At 35.4% G+C, this 27,748-nt stretch overlaps 2 protein-coding genes across 2 annotated transcripts; both read left to right on the top strand.

The window, feature by feature from the left end:
* Positions 1-106: 106 nt before the first annotated feature.
* On the top strand, positions 107-13,355 carry LOC126827882 (lysine-specific demethylase RSBN1L). The gene is made up of 5 exons (XM_050557451.2): positions 107-753; positions 1,018-2,377; positions 2,993-3,160; positions 4,862-4,970; positions 6,306-13,355. The coding sequence occupies exons 1-5, from the start codon at positions 141-143 to the stop codon at positions 6,750-6,752; spliced, it is 2,697 nt and encodes an 898-aa protein (XP_050413408.1). The 5' UTR covers positions 107-140; the 3' UTR covers positions 6,753-13,355.
* Positions 13,356-15,065: 1,710 nt separating this feature from the next.
* LOC126827889 (uncharacterized) lies at positions 15,066-26,785 on the top strand. Its single transcript, XM_050557460.2, has 5 exons — positions 15,066-15,408; positions 23,706-23,876; positions 24,647-24,733; positions 24,972-25,076; positions 25,426-26,785. Exons 1-5 carry the CDS (start codon positions 15,388-15,390, stop codon positions 26,689-26,691), a joined length of 1,650 nt encoding a protein of 549 aa, XP_050413417.1. The 5' UTR covers positions 15,066-15,387; the 3' UTR covers positions 26,692-26,785.
* The last annotated feature ends 963 nt before the right edge of the window (positions 26,786-27,748 follow it).

Here is a 27,748-nt window from a genome sequence, read left to right as displayed (position 1 = left end):
AACTACCGGTTTTAGCAAACTTATCAGTGATTGGCTAAAACAAACATTTCTTGAGTTTTCCCCAAATTTTAACCAATGGAAATATAGAACACAACAGTGTTCGGAACCGCAAGAACAGCCATTTTTGTTTTAGAAAGAAAATGTCGGATGAAGATTTAGCTGAGTTGCGTCCTGATGATAACAAAAAGGGCAATATCTTCGAAATATTGCAGAAAGAAGCCAAATTAACAGCGGAAAGTATTGAGGCACGCGATCAGAAGCCTTACGAAGGAATTGCCACAACAAAACAAGGCTCAGAATTCAAGCGAGATCAACATGGATTTCGTAATTTGCCAGGCTTGAAATGTCCTATCGTTTCCAAATCGACAGACGATGCAGTTGAAGAATGTTCTCAAGAGCTCAAAGAATCTCCAGAATCAAAGCGACCAAGATTATCTATGCCAGTAGTATCTCCAATTTCTACAACAGATGCTTGTATTAGTCCCGAATCTGGTAAACGCAGAAGAATACAACATGATTATCGTAGTTTATCAAGATCAGGTTATGTTGATGATTATGAAGCTAGAAAAGATCAAAAAAGATTTTCTAAAGGAACCGATTCTGATACATCAATAAACAGTAATTCACTCTCTCCAAGATCAAAGACATCATCACCGAAAGCAAAATCACCCATATCCTTTTCTGCTGGCAAAATGATTGGCAGTACAACAGAAGATGACACCGCAGAAAAAATCCAAACACAAACAGTTTCAGGTACCTGTATCTAGTACATTTGTATAAAGTTTTGTTAGAATGTTAATGTTTTGATTCAGTGTACAGAACAGATAGAGAATCTGTCATCTAAGATTTTGTTCTGTGATGGGGATGAACCATTCCATACCATTCTAAATCATGATCACTATCAATCATGTTTACATGTACAATGGATACTTATTAATCAGAGATGGTCTAATAAATGATTTCAAATTACACTGTAAAATTGTCATTTTTTAAAATTACATGTATCTCTCTTTGTAGATGTACCAGAAACTACAAATACTACTCCTGTTCCGATCCAGTTGGATCAAAAAGCACCAGATGATGCCACAAATGACAATCAGGTGCCAATAATTAAAATAGAACCAAACATAGAAGAGATAATGGATTATCGTCCCGCAGGCACTTACATATCAAGATTGGATCCCTTACGTAGACTAAAACAACAAGAGAATCAAAGTGTGATTTCTAATGTGTGTAGTATTGATCCAGGGGGAAAGAAGCCATTGGTTGTAACTAATGGAAACACAAACTATAATCATGTCTCAATCTCACCCGTAAAATCTACCTCTGTTCAGTCTCCGAGGACACCTAATAAAAAGAGAATTGTATTTAATTGTGGTGTGCAGGTTAATCTTCGAAGACGGACTGAAAGCAAAGGTGTCCAAGTATCATCATCTTCATCGTCTCATCATCATAAAGACAGTCACACAAGCCATAAACACATTCTTGTTGATTCAAAATCGAGCAATTCATCCAGCTCCTCAAAACATAGGAGTCGAGTATCATGTGGTACTCAAACTCATACATCTAAATCCAACTCAGGTTTACCCCTTGACTTTAAGACTGAAAAGAGTGATCATCATAAATTAATATCGGATTCTTCAAGTGAACTGATCATAAAAAGGGAAAAAATTGATCATGTAGAGTTAAAAACTGATGTAAATTTCCACATGACAGACACCAAAATGGTTAAAAGTGATCGAAAAGCATTCGATTGTGGTCCCAATTCTCTCTCATTTCCCTCCAAATATTCAAAATTTATTCATGTGGAACATTATGCTAATGGTGGTGCAACGGTTATTCATGCATATCAGGAAGAATTATCAGTTTTAAGTGATGAAGAAATGAATGAATTCTCCGACGAATTCTTCAAATTAGTTTATGGTGAAACCAGTGAAGGCGTGGCCAATTGTGTAATGGGGATAGTGCACAATGCGGCAGCATATTTACCTGATTTTATTGATTACTTTGCAGACTTATATCCCCATCTCACTGTAAAAACGGATGTGCTCGGTAAATCAGACATTGAAACTACAACCATGCAAAAATTCAGGGAAACTGTCCAAAAATCATACTGCAACGGAACTTTCCGATCAGGTCCATTACTGCAGATTAGTTTAGTTGGAACTGTTCATGAAGAAGTAGGAGATTATTTTCCTGATTTTCTTGGAATGTTGGAAGATAGTCCATTTCTCAAAGCTGTGATGCCCTGGGGTCCATTATCAGCTATTAAGATCTCTCCACAAGAAAGTAATGATGGTCCTATATTATGGGCGAGACCAGGTGAACAGCTTGTACCGACAGCTGACTTACCCAAATCACCATATAAACGAAAGAAGTGAGTATTTATTACATGTACATACTAGAGAACATACATGTAGGAGATCTTATTAAAACACATTACAATCTGAGTCGTACATGTACATCAGTGGTTCTCAGCCTGTTTTTTTCCAATGACTCACCTTGGAACACATGAAAAATTAGCGGCACACTTGGTTAAATATATATGAAAAATATTTCAGGGCATAGACAACCATAGACACAGGCTACATGTAGTCATAGACACATAGAATGACTCAAACTAAATAAAGAAAAACACAGCTATGAACTTACTTTATTGTTGTGTTTGAATTTCATCAGTCAAATAGCTGGCTTCTTTAGTGAGGAATTTTCTTGGTGTGCCATTCAAAATTTTGCGGCACACTTACAGTGGGAAGATTTTGCGATACACTGGTTGAGAATCACTGATGTACATACACATGTATGTATAATGTTTCCTCTGCAGCCATGATGTTTAAAACTGTATTATTTAAAAACGAGTGTCTTTCCAACAATTATGAATTCAAGGAAGATATTTTGTTAACATTGATTTTGATACACTATATTTTGCATTACTGTCACATTAGAGATATTAGGCATTAATGTATTTACATGTATGAATGTATAATTTCAGGGGTTTAACAGAATTGATGCGATTAAGTCATGTATCAAGAGCTAGTGAACCTAGAGAAGTGTTGGTAGAAGATAGAACTAAATGTCATGCTGATCATGTTGGACAAGGTTTTGATAGATTGACAACTGCTGCTGTTGGTGTTCTTAAAGCTGTCCATAATGGTGATAAGTAAGAAAATACCTTCAACATATTTTCAAAGAAAATTTAACAGTTAAAACTGTGTAGTTCCAACACTGTACATGTGCTACATGTATATTAACAGTCAATGAAATGGGGTTTAATGTCCTACTGTTCTGCTCCTACTGGGCTTATGAAGACAGGCGTAGGCCATACAATCTGCTATGAGGGAAATTTTGCCTGGACAGCGGCATTATGGCCTACTCTTATATTAAATTCCAACTGTCATGGGATCTTTTACGTGCATGCCAATGTATACACGGGACCTTGGTTTTTCGTGCCGTCCAAATGACTAGACAGCTGTCCTTGCCAGGCCCTCCATCATGTACCATACAGTCTAATGAATATCAGGATTAGAATATTAATATATTGATCATTTCAGTAGCAATTGCACTGCACATTAAAGGACAATATTGGTGCCAGTCATTATCACATATGTGATAGCACTGGTTAAACACATTCCAGATATAATTTTAACACATGCCCATAATCTTGTTGTTTATGTGTGATTTACATTGTCACTTTGTAAAGTGCCCCTGAACATGTTATATGAAAGGGTGCACTATAAATATGCTGTAATAATAATAATAATAATAATAATAATAATTCCTACGATAGCTGAGTAATACAGTTTTCCAGAATCGAAAGTGACGAACGCCAAAGGAAAACAAGAGTCGTCTCTCTATATAACTGACTGAAGCAACGAGTGATAACAGATACATGGCCGAATTTCTGCTCACTAATAATTCATTCGAAGACGAAAAGTTGTTGTATGAGATTGTGAGAGGATATCTGACAATTCATAAAAAGAATTGACTGCCACTAGATAAGTGAAGACGAAAGAAAAACAGAAAAAGTCTGTGCATTACCATGTTTTTATAAGATATAGAATGAATATAAACAAGGGAATGTACGGACTATTTCTATTTTTCTTGTCTTCTCTTATCTAATGACATTCAATTACTTTATTTAATTGCCAGGTATCCTCTTACAGTCCCATATATCAACTTTTGGTCTTCGAAGGAATTATTAGTGAGCAGAAATTCGGCCGTATATCCATTATCACTCGTCACATCAGTCAGTTATATAGAGAGATGACTCATGTTTTCCTTTGACGTTCGTCACTTCCGACTCAGGAAACCTGTATTACTCAGCTATCGTAGCAATGATCTCTGTGTTAAAATTATATTTGTAATGTGTTTAACCGGCTCTATCACATATGTGATAATGACTGGCATCAATATTGTCCTTTAAAGCAAATTCAAACACTAGTAGAACTAATGTAGGGTGGTCTACGGAGGCTTACATGTTTATTCAGCAAATGTGAACACCTCGTGAGCTGAATGACACTGTCATCAGATTTACTTTATAATAAGAGCACAGGTGAATTGGGCAAAGTTTAATCAAAACAGAGTCTGCATCTAATGGGTTTAACATGACCATTTCAATTGAATCACATGTTCGAATAGCATTTGAATAATGACTTAAAATATTTCAATAATAAAATCAGCATTTAATATGACCACTAATGAAATTAGATACCCAACTGCAACTAAATTTCCAGAAAGCAACAAAGACAAAGATTGAATCAAATAATCTACCCATGGATATTTTTGACAAAATAAAAAACACTTTTCAAAAAATGTACTGCTTTAAAATATATAAATAACAATTATATTTTTTAAATTTTAGAACTGGGGAGAAAAGAATAGTTAAAGATGTTATTTGTTTTCATGCGGGTGATTTTCTGGATTTAGCAAGTAAACTTCAACTTGATCTACATGAACCTCCTGTTTCTCAGGTAACACAGAAATATATTAAACATCTTTGTCATGTTATAATTAAAATAATATGGGCTGTGATGACAATTCAAACAAAATGACACATGGTCTGACATAACAGTGACATAGTGGCATTCTGCCAAATTTTTGTCAAATTGCTTCACTCTGAACCAAGATATTAGTGATTCAATTTTTAGGCTAGCCTTGAACGTCATTACTAACTTTGGTGTGATAATAAGTCTTGATTATCCATATTTACGTTGAATTGTCCATCACAAAATGTATTCAACAAATCCAGTAAATATTGCAAGCTAACGATGGCATTGAGGGTTGATTATGGTCTGGATGAGTTGATTGATGTGTAATTAATAATTTAGATACGTGTACATGTAACATGTCAGTCCTAAAGAAAGACCTACAATATGCAGATTTAGCACTTGCATAATGCATGTTTAATATGCATATTCATCATTTAGCGCTATTATATTAAAATGTCTATTGGTAACAACATATTCTGACATATATCAGCTGATCTTAGGTTTTCAAGATTGTTTTGGGAACAGGTGAATATGTTTTAGTCTGAAGTGTTTATGTGATTTATCTTTGGTTTGTAATTAGTCACTGTTTCAAATGGAAATTTTATTTCAATTTTTGTGTGTGTGTAGGGGGGGGGGGGGGGCGGTGGGCAGGGGGCTGTGGGGCATAACTTCAAATATGCAAGTTGTGAAAAAGGATACATGCTTGATTTATACAGTGTAACCCGGGTATCATTTAATCTTGTGTATCTAGCACTAATTTCTTTCAAATTCATTCAATATCAAATGTTTGTTTAAAAATGTGTACAAATCATTTAAAATCACCAAAAATTATCTAATTTGTACTTGTGTCCAGTAAAAATCTGACTGATTAATTTTGATAGTGAGTTTCCAATTTAACAGTATTTAATTTCCTGACCACTGTTCAAATATTAATCATTATACATCAATAATCAATTGGGATGCTTATTATTTAACAGTGATCGAGAAATTAAACGCTTGTAAATTAGAAATTTATTATCAAAATTGAATGGTCAGCTTTTTTAAATTAGTACAAATTAGATGATTTTTGGTGATTTTTACGAATTTTTAAACAAACATTTGATATTGAATGAATTTGAAAGAAATTAGTGCTAAATATTCAAGATTAAATGATACGCGGGTTACAGTGTATAATGTAGGATGTTTCAGATGGGAATCTTTGAAAATTTGAAGGTTTTGAAACCTGACAAAATAGCCTCAGAAAGCCAAGGGAGATAATCCGAAATTACAGAATCAATAAATTGATGGTTTTACAATGATTAATGATTGTTATTTCAGTGTATTACCTGGGTAGAAGATGCTAAATTAAACCAGTTACATAGAGATGGTATTCGTTATGCACGGATTCAGCTTCGTGATGATGATATTTATTTTATACCGAGAAACGTTATTCACCAGTTTAAATCGCTGACAGCTGTGGCGAGTGTCGCATGGCACGTTCGTCTAAAACAATATCACCCAGATCTGGCCAGTAATAACACTTCAAGACAAGAAAGTAAAGATGAAGAGAGTATAGATGCGGATTTAGCTAGTGAAATCTCAGTGAACATGGAAGACAGTACAGTGAACATAGAAGACAGTCTTACAAATGATAAACTGAAAGTAGACTTATTATCCTCTTCTACACCAGACAAAACTCATCTAGATATCGGACAGAAATGTGAAAATGAACAAAATGTTTTTTCTACCGAAAATGAAGACAAAGTGGCAAGAGATGACCTTTGATTGTTCGTGTTCGACTTGAGTTTTTTTTATATTAAATTTTGTAAAAATTACTTGGCTATGCGAAAGGTTGTCAGCAACTTTAGTTTTAGGAATCTCAGTTAGATTAGGGCACAAGTCAACTAATGGATTTATGTATTTTTGATGTTGACAAAATACCTTGACATGTGTACATGTATGTATAATAAGTTCATGTACAGTAATTTGTAACTTGACGATAAATTATTTGTAAATATAAAGAAATTTAATAAGAAATTATCAAAAGCATCCATATGTACATACCCACCTACTAACTTATATACACCATATTGTTTATGTATTAAAATATTAATTTGAATTTTCTGTACATACATGTAACTGAGTCGTACATGTATGGTTATGTATTAAAATGTTAATTTGAATTTTCTGTACATAACTATGTCGTACATATGTACATGTATGGTTATGTATTAAAATATTATTTTGAATTTTCAGTACATAACTGTGTTGTACACGTACATGTATGGTTATGTATTAAAATGTTAATTTGAAGGGTTATGTATTAAAATGTTAATTTGAATTTTCTATACATAACTGTTTTGTACATGTAATGATAAAATGTAAAGTTAATGCTGCACTTGAATCAGGGTTGTCATTACAAGTTTTGACGCAAGAAATGAAATGTGTTTTAACATCTTACTTTTCTGAAACGACTTGGCTGATGAAGCTAATGTAGGGTTGTATGAGGGAAATTTTGTCCCAGTATCACCACTATGGCCTACCTTTATTTTGAATTCCAACTGTCACAGGTTGTTTTACATGCACGCCAATGTGTACAAGTGACCTCAGTTTATCGTACAGAATGACTAGACACTGTCCTTGCCAGACCCTCCTGCAACTCTGACAAGTGGTAACAACGCCAGAATATCCTGGGCGTCGAAGATATTACTTGTAAGTTGATGCAAACAATGTTGTTAAGTCGGTATCTCATAATTACAATTACTGGTGTCTCTGGTAATTTTCAACATGGTTTCGCCATTTTCAGTGGTGCTGTACGAAGGGTCTTGCAAGGAAAAGTGTCTAGTTGCTTGGATGGGATGAAAAACTAAGATCTTATGTATATCATTGGGAACACTTTAAAGTTCCTGACAATTGGAAATTGAAAAAAGACTTAGTTCAAAGCAATGCTATCAGGGCAAAATTTCCCTCATGGTGTATGCATGTCTTCATTAGCCTGGTTGGTGCTGGGGGTTTGGATGGCCGAATGGTTAGCACGTGCGCACTGTATCATAAAGCTTGTCATTGAGTCAACTGGCGTGGTTTCGAATCCCCGGTTGTATGTGACAAGGAGTAGGGTCGCCTGTCCAACCTCCGGGTCCTCCAGTTTCCTGCCACTGCTAAAAAACCCTACGCGAATTATTGCATTAAAATTAAAAACCATATGTTAGTCCTGAAATGACCTAGTTTGTTTCGAGTGGACGTTAAACCCCATTTCCTCTCTCTCTCCCGGTTGGTGCTGAAAAAAAAAGTAAGACTTTAAACCACATTTCATTATTTAATTACTGTATAGTATGACTTATTCCAATGCAGCATAATTTTTTGTTATTTATATTCATTTACATATATGCATATGCATAGGGACCTCTCACCTTAAAGTGGTCCAATGAAGTTTAAGGTTTGGATTGACCTGGCTCTCAGTTGGGTTACTACTATAGTGTGATGTCCATGTGTAATTCCATTATTGTTTTTTTTGAGTTATTATTATAAATGGCATTTAGAACTGGATTTGAAATGATTTCTGAAAGAAGACTGCCTCGTTTCTAATTTTAGTTAGACGTTTATTCTATTTTAATAATACAGTTAGATCAAAGAACTTTTGTAGGAAGTTTTGTACATATTGAGCCAAACATTTATTTTTTTGAGATGATGGTTACTGTAAGTAGCTAATAAATTTGACTTGATAGTTTAGTTTTTATTGCAAACTTTTCATGATTAGGTATTTGTTGGAAATTTTGATTTTTTCATGGGGAAATAAAGAAAACCCATCTAATGAGATGTTAATGTCAAATACCTGTATTCTTTTTAAAGACTTGATACATCATTTAGCGCTATACCAATTCCTGGCGAACTACAATATAGTGAGAGTTTAATCTCTAATAATATGAACATTTGTATAGCGTCAATTCCACACTTAAAGTATGCTCTATGCACTTTCTACACACAATTTTAAATTAGATATAACGTTAAAATAGGTATGTTTTAAGTCTGGATTTGAAACACTCAATAGAAGGAGCACTTTTGATGAACACTGGAAGATCGTTCCATTTTGATGGAGCAAGAAAACTAAAAGCTCTTGCCCCAAATGTTTTCATTCTCCACCTTGGGATCACCAACTGTATTTGGTCACATGAGCGTAAACTCCGGGAAGGCTTGTAACTTTGAATTAGTTCAGTTATATATGATGGTGCTAGGTTATTAACACATTGATAGGTCAGCGAAAGAATCTTGAAATCAATCCTTTCCTGTATTCGCAGCCAGTGTAAAGAATTTAATTGTGGTGATACATGAGATGTTTGTGGGGTACGAGATACTATCCGAGCGGCAGTGTTTTGTATCAGTCCAAAAATAGTTCAATTCCGTTCAATATTTAATCAATTTGAGTAAAGTTTAGCATGGATTAAATGAAATGAAATGTTTGATGCGTCATTTACTGCTATACCAATCATTTGCAAACTACAATATAGTGAAATTTTAATCTCTAATAGGATATCAGTCTAAAAATAGTTCAATTTTGTTCAGTATTTATAAAGTTATGATAAATTGAAATTTCATTGATCTATGTTACTACTAGCTATAAAACAAGACACTGCAAGCTTTTATTGGAAACCTGATAGGCCTAGTTTAAATCCGATTTAATCCAATCCGGGAGATTATCTAGCGTTGGTAGTTTGATTTTGTCTTCTTAATTAAAGATACATTATGGGAGATTCGATAACGAGTTAGCAGTTCTCACTATAACAGTTAAAGACTAGATAATGTAAAGGCAATTTGCTGAAGATTTCATTCAAATTGATCCACTATGAACCGAGAACTTAGCGACTGAAATTTCCCCCTAGCCTCGGTCATCATTACTAAAGTCAGTACAATAAACAGCATAGTCTCGATTATCCATTTAATCGTTAAATCAAGAAGGAAAGTTATGCAGTAAATCGGCTCACAATCCACTAAAGATCGCAGGCTAGCGCTGCCATCTAGAGTTGATTATGTTCTGGATACGTTAATTAATGTCTAATTAATAATTTAGATAACATTTCAGTCCTAAAGAAAGACCTTCAATAGACAGATTTAGCTCTTGCATAATGCATGTTTAAGACGAGAGAAATTTGATAATGTAGCGAAAATGCAATTGGCGCATCAAGCCTTTTAATGTTTGATAAAGAGGAGCTAAAATTTTATTAACCTATAACACATACTTATGGAAAAAACCCAGCTACTTATTTATTTGGACGATGTTTTTTTAGAGTTATCTGTCAAGGCTATCAAGCTATTTTATTGTTGTTTTTTTTTTAAATCAAACTACTTCCCGATATAGATGTGTCAAAGGTTTTAGAAGAAAGAGTAGCATTTGAGAACTTTTTTCTGTACATAAATTTGTAAAATGTTAAAAGTTTTAACCTATGCACTAGTCGATCTGTGACATTTTGTACATTTTGTTATAAAGTCATAAATAATTATAATTATAGTTTATTCTGTAATTTTGATTGAAGAAGGTCAATGATATTTTCAAATATTGATGCACTTAATTTCTTCTTTCTTTTTTCCTTTTTAAAAATTTTAGAAGTGCCATTAGTGAACCAATTATTTTTTCACTTTGTGAGATTAATAGATTTTTTTATATTTTGCTTAAAAATATACATTACAGTATTTTATTCAAACATTGACATAGAGTAGCCCTCCTATTTTCCCCTTAGGCAGAATACAACATTTTCTTAATAAGCTATTTAAGTCACTTGAACTTTTAAGAATATAATATAATAAAAATATAATATAAATTTCAACCTTGATAAAATTATCTTTGCCTAATCTAAACTGAATGGTGTCTGGACAAAATGGCTATAATATAAATTGTAACCTCAATCAAATTATCTGCCTAAGCTACACTGATTGGAGTTTGGACAAAATGGCTATAGGGATGTTCTGGTATGTCTTACGATTGGTTGAGAAGAAAATTAATAATCCTGTATTAGAAATATGCGGAATGTATTGTTAACCGGCGTATGGAAACAACATTCATTGAATTAACTGTCTACGCGATCAGCCTGTTACCATATACACAATAGCTGTTATTTTGTCCAGACAATTTTTTTTTAGTCGAAGCCGAGACAATATAGGCTGGAATGATCACATCTAGGTCAGAAACTACAGAAATAGTCATAACTGCCATTTCATCGAATATTTGATTACTATTTAGAGTTATCCCCCTTTGTTATGTTAGAGACATGTACACTCCAGATTATGTATATATTAAGATATTTGAAAATGACACCAATTTGTTTAGTAGATAATTATAAAGTGCTTATTTTGGATGTAGATTTAATGTGTATATAATTTGATTAAATGAAGTTTTTTTTATTTCTAGTATTTGGACAACAGTGTTGATCACTCATTTACATAAAATCATTTCTAGATTTTATTTTATTGTCAACTTTTCAAATGGAATTATTTAAACATGCCTTTATTTAATGTTTCAAAAATTGTACGCTATAGAATGAACTATTTTTATCATTGATTTATATAGAATCATTTTGTAGACTGAATTTGTATTAATTATTTTTGATCACTAATTTGTAACGAATCATTACGTAGTGATTTTTTTTTTTTATGTAAAGTTTTGAATTTGAATTATTTACATGCCTTTAATCATTTTGTTAAAGAATTGGAGAGGGCGGATATTTTATAATATTAATGTATTAGTTTATTTTAAATGTTTGTTATATAAACAGAACAAAATAGATTACAATTTGCTGCAGTATTTTTTCATGTGAAATAATCATTTAAATTTTGTAACAAGTCTCTTGGTCTACATGTTTTTCAACCTACCAGTAATACATGTGTCATCATATTTTGTATAGTTTAAATGTTTGAATTTAAATTCTGTTAAATCTTAAATCCTTTTTGCACAGTTGCAGAAAAGTAGGACGTTGAACCCAATTTCATTCATTCATTTTGCACAGTTGGATCATTTTCTTTGAGTATGTTCACTTTACTTTTCTTACATGTCCATGTATTAGAAATTTTATACTGTGAACAGATTCTTGTTCAGCCAATACATGTTTTTAACTGGCTTAGTTTGTTGGATAGGCTGCTGGTATAAATTATATTGTTATTGATGCCTCACTCAAAATATTTTCTCTTGACATAGAATTCATTTTGAAGAAGAAAATTAAAATCAAAATAACACAGAATCTGCAGCTTTTATCTGGAATTTCAAGAGTTATTTAGTCAGAGAAAAACCCAGAGATTAATTCGTATAATTCTCCATACATAATTATGTAGGGAGAAATTCTTGAATTTGAAAAGACAATGTTGATCTTGGAATGTATGAACTTATAAAAATGAAATTCTCCCATTGTTCTGTGTTGTGTTATAAACATGTTATAAATTGTTAGCTTTATTATTTAACATCTTCACATTATCAAGTGGCAGACAATTCATATATTGTTGCTGGGGTAACTCTAGACAATTTATATGCTGTTGCTGGGACAATTCATTTGTTGCTAGGGTAACTAAACAATTTATTTGTTGCTAGGGTAACTCTAGACAATTCATATGTTGTTCCTTGGGTAACTCTATAGACAATTCATATGTTGTTGCTGGGTTAACTCTAGACAATTTATTTGTTGTTGCTGGGGTAACTCTAAACAATTCATATGTTATTACTGGGGTAACTCTAGACAATACATTATTTGTTGTTGCTGGGGTAACTCTAGACAATTCATATGTTGTTGCTGGCGTAACGCTAGACAATACATTCGTTGATGCTGGGGTAACTCAAGACAATTCATTTGTTGTTGCTGGGGTAACTCTAAACAATTCATACGTTGTTGCTGGCATAAATCTAGACAATTCATTTGTTGTTGCTGGGGTAAATCTAGACAATTCATATGTTGTTGCTGGGGTAACTCTAGACACTTCATTTGTTGTTGCTGGGGTAACTCTAGACAATTTATATGTTGTTGCTGTGGTAACTCTAGCCAATTCATATGCTGTTGCGGGGGTAACTCTAGACAATTCATTTGTTGTTGGTGTAACTCTAGACAATTCATTTGTTGCTGGGGTAACTCTAGACATTTCATATGTTGTTGCTGGGGTAACTCTAAAAAATTATGTTGTTGCCGGGGTAACTCTAGACATTTCATGTGTTGTTTCTGGGGTAACTCTAGACAATTCATATGTTGTTGCTGAGGTAACTCTACTATTTGTATTGTGATTACTTGATAATGTGAAGATGTTTATTTAAAAATGTTAGTTGTATGTTATATTTATTTGTTATATTTAAACATCAACTATTATATCTTATTGTATACAATAAAACATGTTTTAATATTAAACTACTACAAATACTGTATACAACTCTTCTTATAATTAATTATTGTATTAAAGACCCAGTCGTAAGTTTCACCATTGAGGGGTGTGTACTGTTTGGCGGGGTCTGATGGTCTGTCATTGAGTATGATGGTTGGATGGCCAAATGGTTAGCGCGTGCACGTTGTATCATAAGGTCTGTCATTGAGTCAACTGGCATGGTTTCTATTCTCCAGTTGTACGTGACAAGGAGTAGGGTCGTCTGTCCAACTTCTGTCTGTCGATCCCAGAGATAACTTTACCCATCGTTTATCTCTGGTTAAACTCGCCAGCCATTAATCAGCGTGAATTCGGTTGTTTAGTGCCGTGGAGTGGTTACGGATTGGCATGATTTGTTAGAATTTAATGCTGCCGATTTCAAGATGGCCTGCGAGTTTTACCAGAGATAGACGAAGGGGGATCGAGATTGCCCAAAAATAAGTTGAAGGTGTTGGATTTTAAGAACACACGGACCTGTTTTACGAAATTTTAACTATGATAAAATTCAAATTTTAGTAATTTGATTGGATAATATTAGATTGATTTTAGTGCTTAGCTAATCAAAATTGATTTACATGTATTTACTAAAATGCCCTGTGCATTATAATTTATAAGACAATTCCACAGAATTTCCATAGAAATCATTTAAAATACCGTTCTATAAAATGACACTCGGTGTTGTTAAGTCATGACTTAGGTCTGTCTTAATATCAAAAGGAATTCGTTTATTGCTAAATATCCACAGCTATAGTGGTTGTATTATCTATAAAATGTCGAGGGATTAAGTTGCTTAGATTAATATAATACATATAATGACGGTGGGGATTACTGGTACACGAGACGTTACTATACGCCATTTGTATTTACCTAACAAAAGCTTTATTGATCTCAAAGTATATTGTTATCTGACGACAACAAAAACACGTTCTTCTCTGTTTAAGTTATAATATATACCGAACACGGATTGGAACAAGGAAGAAATAGGTGGATTAATGCATTATTATTATTATATAGCACTTCATTACACATGCGTGTTTCTAAGCGCATTCACAACAAAACAGTTCAAAAGCAGTTTTGAAATAAATATGTTTTTAAGTTAGTCTTAAAGCTCGAATGGAAGAGGACTCTCGAAGAGTTTTTGGAAGATCATTCCACATTTTGGCTGCTCTGACGGAGAAAGCATATTCACCAGAACGTTTATCAATGCAACGTTTGAAATATATGGCTTAATGGGAAGTGGGATTAGGTATCCTAGAGCCTACAGGTAACAGATACCTTCGAAGTGTACGATATATAATAAAATGGCAAGTTGTGTTACGCCCCCAGGAATGATATCTCCCAGATTTTATCTTCATCAATGCACAAAAGTTAATTTATAATCGAAAGGCTTATTCTTTGACAGTCAGAACACCCTCCCACCACCTTCAGTCTGTTCTTGGGCCGCTCGTAGGAACGGTACGGATATATTGGGATCACATCACCGTTATCCCCTGTAAAATGTCATTAATAGTATGTCTAATTCAAATCACGGTTATTTCTTATCAGACATACGTATTAAACACAGTTAACACCTGTACACCATGCGATGGGAATTAACAGGTGCGAGATTTATGACTGCTGGTTTACGAAGATACTTGGTTGTATTATACTGTAGTAGAGTTAATGGCATATCGAATGTCGATAACCAATCAGATATAGAATACAATAGGTCGATATACATACACCTGACTTTCAACACTGGTCTTAAGTTGACGTGGATCATCATATCCTTTATACATTTAGAACTGAACTGCTACTAGGATTAAAATTAAGTTCAAAGAATTTAACGAAAGTCTAATGCTGTGTGAATAAATACTAAAGGATTAAACGTGAAAAATAACGATTGGAATATGTGCACGTTCATTAACAGGTATCAATCATCAAACGGAATACAATCGAGAATTAGTTTGTTGTGTTGTTGTTGTTATTGACTTCCCGTTTGAATCGTAAAAGAGATATTAAGCAACCCAAAAGAACTTATTATTTGACAAGATTTATGATAACCTATTATAAAAGCGTAAGTATTAATTAAATATCTTTATATTTAAAATCTAGAAATATGGGGTTAGAACAAAATCACAGTTAACAATCGTACTCCGTTAACAATAAATATACATATATACGGTATAGATTTACAAATCTTCATATTCACACTCTTCGTAGTGTTTCGTTTGGTTATAACTAACCCCACTCAGAAAGGGATTAATCGGACCATCGATTCAGGAACATACTACATACCGTGTTTCTTCAAGTTTAAAAATGTAAAATGTATGTAAAAAAGTAAATAATTCATTGAACTATTGCATTACCAGCTGTTTAAAGTATAAGATTTAAAATATTAATTCATTGAATTATTGCATTACCTGTGACTAATAATACATTTAGCTAGTACTCCATAAATTTATGTAGTATTTCATACATCTAGCTAGTATTTCATAGATTTATCCAGTATTCCATATATTTAGCTAGTATTCCATACATTTAGCTAGTATTTCATACATTTAGCTAGTATTCCATACATTTAGCTAGTATTCCATACATTTAGTATTTCATACATTTAACTAGTATTCCATACATTTAACTAATATTCCATACATTTAACTAGTATTTCATACATTTAGCTAGTATTCCATACATTTAACTAGCATTCCATACATTTAGTTAGTATTCCATACATTTATCTAGTATTCCACACATTTAACTAGTATTTCATACCATGGTTCAGGTATGCTACAAATCGATTCCAGCATGTTCAACACAGCGCAATATTTCTCCACATGTCACCTAAAGATATAAATATTGGTCTTTTGTACCCACCCCACCCTGTCCCGCACCCACGGTATCTTGTTCCTCAAATAAAATCATGGGTCACCACGCCCCTGCTTCGAGGTCAGCAGAAAATATACAAAAGTTTAAAATAAAAGTACAAACATTATGCACTAGCACAAATTCATAGCACTGACAAAATTACCAGATAATACTACAATAATACCTTACAAACATACCACATGTACATAACATACAAAACAAAACATGAGTGTGCATAGAATAAAGTAGATAATAGAATATTTAGTCTCCCCACATATATATATATATGCGAAGTAAACAAAGGCCATGACTCAATTATATAACACAGTAAACACGATTCTTACTCCATTATGTGAATAATCTCAAGATAGTTTTAAGAAATCACTAAAAACGTATCTCTTTCAAAGGGAGAGAGAGAGGTGGGGTTTAACGTACACTCGACACAAAATAGGTCATTTCGGGACTAACATATGGTTTTTAATTTTATTTCAATAATTCGCTTGCGCGTAGGGGTCTTTAGATGTGGGAGGAAACCGGAGGACCCGGAGAAAACCCACGAGGTTGAATAGGCGACCCAACTCCTTGTCACGTACAACCGGGGATTCGAAACCAGTTGACTCAATGACAGGCCTTATGATACAGCGCGCACGTGCTAACCATTCGGTCACTCCCCCCCCCCTCTTTCAAAGGACCTTCACGAATTAATGAATCATTAGTATAGTATATTTATGTACATTATTAATTGAACAGTGCCACTGAATGTATATATTGCAGTAAGGAGCGCTATATTAAATGTATTCTTTTAAGTGGTATTTAGTAACCGGGCAGATAAATAAACTATAAACATACTTATGGAAAACAGCTACTGATTTATTTAGGCGACGTTTCGAAGAGTATTCTCTCAACATTTTGTTGTTGTTGCCATGTATGGTTTCAACCTTGTTATTGTAATTTTGTCTATATATGTTGCGTCAAATTTTGTTATATTGTATTAGCTTGAAAATGTTGAGAGAATACTCTTCGAAACGTCGATTAAATAAATCAGTAGCTGTTTTCAATAAGTATGTTTATAGTTTATATAATAACCTTAAATTTATAACCAATACACTAATCAACATTATAGCAAAATACACAATGAGATACACGTAATACAAGACACAGTTCACGAGGGTTGACTGAAAAGTTGTAAGACTATCTGTGAAAAACCCGTACAAAGTCGATGGTTTCAATTTATTTTTCTACATAGTTCCCGTCGAGGTGAACACACTTTTGCCAACGATATTGCAAGGGCTAAATGTCGGTCAGGAAGAATTTTTCTTCAGCCCCACCCCAAAAACGACGACCGACTAGTTATTGTTTCATTTTTGGAAACAGGTCTCATCCATGCTTACAAATCTGGCCCAAAATTTATCAGGATCTGCCACAAAACAACACAGATTGTCACGGCACGTTAGTAATCTGACACTTTGTCATGCACCCGGGTAATGTTTTCTTGAATGGTTGCTGTTGATGATCTTCCAGGACGCGAATCATCGTCAAGGCTCTCTCTGCCACGCTTAAATACCGTAGCCCACTTCTTTACTGTGGAAAATGAAGGGGCATCATCCTTTAAAGTGGAGACCATGTCGGCGTGTATCTGTGTTGGAGTTAGTCCTTTCAGTTGCAGGTACTTGATGACTGTCCTATAGCCAGTTTGTCCATTTCTGATGGTTTCAATGGGTAGGTTCACAAGATGGTCTGGTACGAAGACAATAACAACACTACAGTTGCTGTTCTTATGTCTATGATTCATTCATTGATTGTACTTGTTGGTGGAACCAGCGGCTGCCAGGCAGGATACGCCCACATTTTCGAGAGATGGATAGAGAACAAGCTAAGAAGAAAGAGATTTTTCCTACAATCAAGGGCCATAATTCAGGAAATTACAATTCGATATGCGCAAATATCGAAAGGAACCGAGATCTTTGTGTTATTAACTTACATTTCAAGTTTCAACAAAATCGGATAAAAATTGTGACTTCTATAGAGGCCACAACTTTGATATACCCTATTTTTACGCTATTTGAGAACGAAGGGCGGCCATTTTATCTGTCAGTTTTGGGCCGATTTTCACGAAATTCGAACTCAGTCGTCCTTAGGGTTTAACGGTGATATAATGATATGTTTTTTTTTAAATCGGATAAAAATTATGACCGCTATAGGGTCCACAAGCTAAAAACGCGATTTTTCATACAATCAGGGGTCATAATTCCGGAAGTTACGGTCTGATATGCGCGAATATCGAAAGGAACCAAGCTCTTTGGGTTATAAACTTACATTTCAAGTTTCAACAAAATCGGATTAAAATTGTGACCTCCATAGGGTCCACAACCTTGATATACCATATTTTTACACTATTTGAGAACGAAGGGCGATCATTTTGTCTGTCAGTTTTGGGCTGATGTTCACGAAATTCGAACCCAGCCGTCCTTAGGGTGTAACGGTGACATAGTAATACGTTTTTTTAAATCGGATAAAAATTATGACCTCTAGAGGGTCCACAAGCTAAAAACGCGTATTTCCGTACAATCAGGAGCCATAATTCAGTAAGTTACGGTCCGATATGCGCAAATATCAAAAGGAACCGAGATCTGTGGGTTATAAACTTACATTTCAAGTTTAAACAAAATCGGATAAAAATTGTGACCTCTATAGGGTCCACATCCTTGATAAACCATATTTTTACGCTATTTGAGAACAAACGGCGGCCATTTTGTCTGTCAATTTTAGGCCGATTTTCACGAAAATCAAACTCAGCGATCCTTAGGGTGTAACGGTGATATAAATATAAGGTTTTTTAAATCGGATAAAAATTATGACCTCTATAGGGTCCACAAGCTAAAAACGCGATTTTTCGTACAATCAGGGGCCATAATTCAGGAAGTTACGGTCTGATATGCGCAAATATCGAAAAGAACCGAGATCTTTGGGTTATATACTTACATTTCAAGTTTCAACAAAATCGGATAAAAATTGTGACCTCTATAGGGTCCACAACCTTGATATACCATATTTTTACACTATTTGAGAACGAACGGCGGCCATTTTGTCTGTCAATTTTGGGCCGATTTTCACGAAATTTGAACTCAACCTACCTTAGGATGTAACGGTGAAATAATAATACGGTTTTTTAAATCGTATAAAAATTATGACCTCTATAGGGTCCACAAGCTAAAAACCGATTATTCGTACAATCAGGGGCCATAATTCAGGAAGTTACGGTCCGATATGCGCGAATATCGAATGGCACCGAGATCTTAGGGTTATAAACTTACATTTCAATTTTCAACAAAATCGGATAAAAATCGAACTCAGCTGTCCTTAGGGTGTAACGGTGATATAAATATAAGGTTTTTTAAATCGGATAAAAATTATGACCTCTATAGGGTCCACAAGCTAAAAACGCGATTTTTCGTACAATCAGGGGCCATAATTCAGGAAGTTACGGTCCGATATGCGCGAATATCGAAAGGAACCGAGATCTTTGGGTTATAAACTTACATTTCAAGTTTCAAAAAATCGGATAAAAATTGTTCCCTCTATAGGGTCCACAAGCTAAAAACGTGATTTTTCGTACAATCAGGGGCCATAATCCATGAAGTTTCGATCCGATACATGCCAATATCGAAAGCAGCCGAGATCTTTTGGGGATAACCCTATATTTCAAGTTTCGTCAAAATCGGATAAGAATTGTGACCTGTAGAGAGTCCACAAACAATTGTGGACGGACGGACGTCCGGACGGACAGGGGCGACGGCATAATACGTCCACATGAAAATGTTGGCGTATAAAAAGTTTGGTTCAACCCAAATGATCTATCCGTTTCATATGTAGAACTTTTTAGTCAGCCCCCGTAACGTAATATACAACTACTGTTATACACACTCTCAAATATACATCCTACAAATAACACAGCACAATATACAAATACACACCCTAAAACCAACACGGTACAATATACAAATATACACGATACATACAACACAGCACAATATACAAATATACACCCAAAAACAACACAGTGCAATACACAGATATACACGATAAATACAAACCAACACAATATACAAATATCGCATTAGCATTCCACGGTTTGGTCAATATATGTACACGGGCTGCATTTTTTATTATTCTAAGCGCATTTTACAGACTTCATTTTGAAAAAATTATGTTACACTTAGGCCTACTATTTATTTTCATTCATTTCATAAGAGGTTTAACGTCTTACTTTTTTGCCTCAACTATACTAATGTCCAAAAAAAAGTATAGACTGTGCATTTTGTGCTGCATCAACCAAAGTCGTTTTTCCATGGTATACAGTATTTGGGTAGAATGTCAATTTGTTTCACATTTTTATTTTGCTTAGAAATGTTGAGTTTGGACAGAAGAGACAAACTCAACAATGCTTTACCAAAACTTAGTCATACTTTTAGTGTGTATACTTTCTTTTGGACATCAGTATATGTTAATGAAGACGGTGTTTCATCGGACATTGGCGTTTCCGTTTATGTTCTTTTATGTACACGCTAATATACACGGGAGTCGGGACCTCTTTTTATTGTCTGACACGTCCCAATGGCGAGATCCCCTTTCATTGCCAGGCCATCCGTCGAGGGAGTGCGGGGGGGGGGGGGGGGTCAGGCTGGAAAATCTCAAGGAACCTCCTGGTATGGCCAGTGACACGGTACCATGTTCACCGAGCCACAATGGTTTCTTCATATTTTATAGCACAAAACGAATAATAGTTGTAAACATATGACACAACTTACATGACAAACATACAGCCCATTCTCAATGTGTATATTTTTACAGTCTACCTAGGTCGACTCTGTATTTTAATCGAGTCATTAATGCTCAATTGTTCATTGTTAAAAGGTATAATAAAACGTTGTTAAGTAACGTGTTTACTATCAAGTTGGTATTGAAGAGGTCAATACATTGTTACCAGAGTATATTGAAGTATTTACAAAAAAACTATTATACACTTATAATATTCACTCCACATGACGTAACGACAAATTACAAATTTGATTGGTGTCATATTTCTTGGTTATAAATGGACTAATGAAAACGGGAATACGCCATACATTGTTCTATGACAACGGCACTACGAATTCCGAATTCCAACTGTCAAGAGTTTATTCACGTGCACGCCATTGTGTACAGGGGGCATGGTTTTTTGTCCAATCCGAACGACTATAATGATTACAAATTAAAAGATTTTTGGTACTGATCAAACCAATCACACCCCTCCGCCATATGTCGTTTGACACTTCGCTGGCCATACTGCACACAGCGATGCATCTACTTCATACCTCGAGAATACAGGCGGAGCTAACTCTAGACAGGCAGCCTAAGTTTGGGAAGTTCGCTGGCCAATTAATAAAAAAACTGGGAACTAAGGCCCTAAACGACATTCAATGTACATAAAATAGTGTGATCAATGAATCAAAAATTAGTTATAGTTGGAGCCACGGTGGCTGAGTGAGCGAGTAAGACAATGACTCGATGCCGGGATTGGCCCGATTGGCCCGTCTTCATTAGCGCGATCTTTGCCGAAAAAGGGCAGTTAAACCCCATTTCATTTCTACACGACTGTAAACATATCACCGTGTTTTGATGTGCCGGAAACAGACATTTAAGCTGTCATCGTTTTATGGAGATTCTAGAAACCGTATTGCATACAGCAAAACAATTGCAATTTACTAGCTGCCATAATAGCATGTCCAGGTGGCAAAAATTATTTTTTCTCCTACTTTTTTGACATTAGGTTGATTCAGTTAATTGTAATTAACGCGATAATAAGATAATCAGCGATAAAAAGAGTACTTGTGTATACAGACTCTACGCACACATATAAAAATTAAAGTGTTCAATAACTGATATTTATAGTAGATACATTATGTGATCGAGTCGAATGGAATGGAATCTGGTTTAGCGTCTCATTAACACAATACTTCGGTCATTTTGAGACTAAAATATGGTTAATTCCCATGTGCAACAATGTTTGAGAAGAGAATATTGCTCGGACAGTGAGTGGTATGTGCAATGCGGGGGGGGGGGGGATATTTCTCTGGCAGTGGTGTGTGCTATGCTTGAGAGGCGAATATTGCCATGGCAGCCCCATGTGAAATGCTTGGAAGGAGAATATTTCTCAGACTGTGGCGTTTGCAATGCTAAGGAGAAGAATATTGCCCTGGCAGTGGCGTGTGTCGTGTTTGGGATGAGAATACTGCTCTGACAGTGGCGTTTCCGTCTTCCCTTCCATCAAATTCCAACAGTCAATGGTTCATTTAATTACACTCCTATGTGTAAACAGTGATGCTCGGTTTTGTTCCACCAGAACACACTGGGCACGCTTCTTCTCCATTTTCCGACGTGGTTTCCCCTTGTCAGTGGTGCAGGACGGAGGGCCTGTCAAGAACAGTTGTGTAGTCGAAAGGATGGGACGAAAAACCGGGGTCCCTTGTATGAATTAGCATGCCCGTAAAAGATCCCTTGCAAGTTTAATTCGATATAAGAGCAGGCCATAGTGCCGCTGCCCGGGCAAAATTTCCCTCATAGCACACAGTATAGCGTATGCCTCTCTTCATTATAGTCCAGTATAGGAGCAGAACAGTAGGGCGTTAACCCCATTTCATTTCATTTCGATTTTGTGTTCGGAATGTTAATATTGTCCAAATGAACACTTCGTGTTGTAGAATGTACAAGAGGTTGAATACCTAACACCCTTCACAATTTTGGCAAAAGAAATCTGTGTTTAGTCAAAGGCTTATATTAAGTAGCTATGTAGGTGCCAATGACAATATCAACGTAACAGGTCATTGTTTATGACCGTTACACCAACACATTAACAATCTTTTTTATACAGTAGTTTATGATCAGAAAACAGCCATTAGGAAAGTAATTCTCTGATTCGAGTAAGAGTTTATGTTGTTCTTGACATATTTCATTAGTTTCGAGTTATTTGTTTTGAATAAGGTCTTCTGTATTGTCGTTTTATATTTTTGACTGACCTTCAATTCAGGACAAATTTATGTTTAATTTAACCTAAAATACCTAATATCAGACGGAATACCTGGTCGCCCGAATCTCTACATTTCATTGGTTATCCAGAGCTTCCAGATTTCAATGGACAAACTCCCCTACTTTTATCAACAAGCGGAATATTTGAGAAAGTTTCAATCTGCTTTGTATAAATGGAAGCAAAATTGTAAACCAAATGTCGTCAAAAAAAATCTTATGAACCAAATGTCTTTAAAAAGTGAATTGGAGAATCTTATAAAACAAATGTCTTCAAAAAATATTTTAAGACTATGAGTGCAGGATAATCTTATAAACCAAATGTATTAAAAAAAAATTTTTCAGGGTATTAGTGAAGAATATTATAAACCAAATGTCTTCAAATATTTTCATACTATGAGTGAAGAATTTATAAACCAAACGTCTTCAAAACAATATTTTCAGACCATGAGTGAAGAATCTTACAGAGTTACTGGTCGTAGTAGATCATCCGTGGAGTTAAGAAGACGACCTATTATATCAGTACAGAAATACAGAGAAGGCAGCGATGACGACGATGATGATGATGATGACGAAGATGAAGTTGATGATGAAATGACACTTGAGGAAAAACAGGTTAGATGATTTTTTTTCATGCATAAATAGCTTGGCGGGGGCCGAGAAAGTTTATCTGGATCTTTCAGCGGGCCTTCCCCTTGTCAGTGGGACAACTTATAGTCGTTCGGATGGGACGAAACCCGAGGTCCCGTAGACCGTAGTGCCGCTGTTCGGGCAACATTTCACTCGTAGCACACTGTATGGCGCAGTCCCGTCTTCATTAGCCCAACCGGGACAGAACTCAGGACGTTAAACCCCATTTCATTTCAATTTAAATAGCCCAATTCATGATGTATGTCTCCCTAAATGTTGATGTACCGGATTGGTCACCAACAGCTGGAGCTGCACCCGGTGTATCTCTATCGATTGATACTGCAGTTGTACTCTTAGTAGTTTTGACTGTTGTGTCCTCAGCAATTGCTTGGTTTTGTCCGATTCTACTAATTTTCCTTCGTTTTGTTTGATGGAACAGAATACATTGATATCTAGCGCTTTGAAAGGTGTGGTTAATGTATACTGCTGCTATACTGCGCTCATCAGTTAAATTAAACATTGATGCAAGACGAACTTTTTGGGATGGTAAAGCGTCTAATACGAAAAACCGAGGTCTACTCATGTACTCGATCTCTAGCACTTGAAAGTTGGAACTCGATGAAGAGTATAGGCGAAACGCCACTGTCCGGCAAATTTTCCTCACGCCACACTGCTTAGCGTATGCTCGTCTTCATTAGCCCGGTTGCCATGCAAAAGAGTAGGTCATTAAACATCATTTCTATTTTGTTTTGTAGTCTATGTATACCGCCGTTAAACTGGGTGATATAGACAGATTAGAAGAATTACTAGAGAAACCAAATGGTGACATCAAAATGATCATGGTAAGATCAAAGTTACAAGTTTGCGGCATTCTTTGGTCATTTGGGAATGTTACTTTTTAATAATAAAGTATTATAGGCTAGCCTTTTCAAAAGGAAAATACAAAACATAAAGTCCAAGATATAATTGATCAAATACATTGATACTTTGAACTGAATAGAGCGATCAATGAATTAATTAACCTGGTAATTTCCTGAAAGCATTCCACTCGTAATGAATATTACCGCCTTTATATTACAGTATAATGAGAATTTGATTATGACGGCTATAAGAAACGACCAAGAAGAAATGGCAGAGTTTTTGTTAGATAATGGCGCTGATCCTAACTACACTCTCTTATTAATAGTAAGTTAATTATTCTACAACCTTTTCTCCGGAACAACTACCTGACACCACGCAACGTATTTTATATCCCTATGTAGCACCAGAGTCTATTTTCCGGCAAGTTGGGGAGGTCTGAAATTTCCAGGCGTCGAGTTAGACACCAAGGGGTTAGGTAGGGGAATTTGTGGGGTTGTAACCCGATCCCTCACAAAAAAATCCGATCCAAAACCGGTCCATGGCACATCGAAGTTATCGTATTTCTTGAGTTAAATTTAATTTCAAGGGACATCATCTTAATGAATCACCAACCAGATTTTGACGTACACTATATAATATGTTTTTAACGTTGCATTTTCAATTTTTTTTATAGGGGAATCCCGAAGCTGGTTTGGCTTCAATAGAAAAATATGAATATACGTGTCGACAAATGGCTTATGATCACGGAATGTATAACATAGTGGAGATAATTGATGTTATGAACAATGACTTGTTTCCCGGAGTTAAACCACGACACAGGACTCCGCGATATCGTAGGGAAAAGCCACCAACTCCGCATCTACCCACACCGGATGTCTCCGATTTCAGGGAGCAAGATTCAGATTCCAGTGCCAAAATGGAGAAACATGACAAAGTTAATAAAATGAAAAGGGTTGATAAAGTAAAGCGAAAGACAAAGAAATTAATGAAACGTGTCAGCGCTGATCTGATTTCATTGCTTGATGATTCTGATGACTCAGATGCTGTTGATTCTAAATCACAGACGTCTTGGAGAACTCACAGCTCTGGTGCTAAGAGTCTTAGAAGAAGGAGAAGAGTCCATTCAAGTAGCGAAGACGTTAATAAGTCAAAACCCACGAAATCAGCTTCGAATCATTCAGTCAGATCCATGGATCGGGATTCGGGTGTTTTCAGTGTCGAACCCGAGAAGTTCCTAACTCAAAGAAGTACGTCGAGTATATCGACGACCCAGAACACAGAGAGAGCAGTTTCGAAAACCCCACAAAAGAACATTAAAGACACCAAATCTTCTGCTAAAAAGTCTAATTTGCCAAGCATAAAAGAAACGGGGTCGCATCGGGATATGAACACGAAGTTTCAAAACCAGGAAGAAAAAGCTGACGCCGTTAAACCGACATTTAAGTTAAATAAAAAATTTCGACCTAAACTGTATCATGGGAAGCATCGGGTAGCTAGAGCCAGTAAACCAATGTACCCATTCCAGTATGTTACAGATCACTCCAGATGTCGAACGCGTGGAGCTTATCAAGAAAGTAATCCAAAAGATTGGAAGAAAGTTCACACCTTGGGAAGTTATTGTTATGAGAGGGATCGATGGAGTGCCGTAAAGAGTGCCGATCAAGCAGAGTATATTAATCTCGAACATTGTAACAATAGTGCTAAAAAGCTGTATTCATCCCAATCTTACGGTCAACAAAGTACTGACGCGAATGATGTAATTTACGAAAGAAAAAGCGATAAACATTTATTCATAGATGTATCTTTGTCGAAACGAAAGCTTAATCCTAGTTTTAGAAGAGCTTACACGTCTATGGACTTTGTGACAATCCCAATAGATTGTGCTTTGCGTGAAAAGAGAACCCATTCGGCAGTTCCTTATATTATTGGACAGGATTAATAGAATAGCGGTGTTTGTAAAGATAACAATCTCTTATTTAGTACAGGCTTTTAGTATACCTTGAATCAATCAATAAATCATGAAAATACGTTAATGTTAAGAGTTTGGGGTGTTATCATGGAGTACGGGGTTCGGTGTAAACAGAGGGTTGGAGGGAACTCTTGCTAGAAATGTCACCAATATACGTCATGGCAATATAGCTTCTTTTATGCAAATTTGGTGCCGTGCACGAGGCAGAGTATGATTACGTGTTCTAGAAAAAACATTGATGGGTTCACATAGCAAACAAGTGGGTTTCTGAAATCCAAAGACACACCACTGCCCCATTTAGCTGTAAGTTGTGATGGGTATCATCCGCCTGAATAGTTCATATAGCTACCAAACTTTGGTAACCATTCGTTGAGCTAGGTAATGTATCTTGGAAGGGTTGTTCATGACATATGCAAAGTATTTTTGGGGTAATTGGGATTTAACGGGTGTCGAATTATCTGGAATAAATTGGGGGAGTTCGAACTCAAATAGGCAATATGTAGGAAGAATCCAAACCTGAAAGGACAATCAGAAAAGCGGATTGTGGGTTAAATCCAGGGAGAATGTCCTGGGAAATCGTGTGTGAGTTGTATCACAAAAAGGTGCCTCACTCATAAAGCAGCAGATTTTTAAAGGTATTTTTTCCCCCATCATAATCTGGTCTGCGTTGTATTTTACTATAGCACCTGTAAAGGGGGCCATGAAGAAAATTTGTGTTTATTCTTAAAGGGCGAATTGCTAGTTGGAAATATGTTCCTTCTGAATAAACAAAGTGCAAGAGGAGGAAGACTTAAGGCATATAATTTTTGAGACTATGAGCTCTGATGTTGTTGATCGTGAATCCAAGCTAGTACAGCCATAGAAATATCTCCAAGCCAATATAATACTACTAAAAAGAACCTACATATAAGGAGATTTGTTTTAACTGTTATCGGAGATAAATATAGAGAATCTCCTACCAGTCTTTTTTGATATCAAAAAAGACGAGTAGGGGATTTTATTTATCACCCAATCCCTTCTTACATGC

Source organism: Patella vulgata, chromosome 7, assembly GCF_932274485.2.
Source record: "Patella vulgata chromosome 7, xgPatVulg1.2, whole genome shotgun sequence".
NCBI classification, from domain to species: Eukaryota; Metazoa; Mollusca; class Gastropoda; family Patellidae; genus Patella; species Patella vulgata.
Note: the sequence above shows the minus strand (reverse complement) of the source record. Positions and strands in the feature narration are given on the sequence as shown.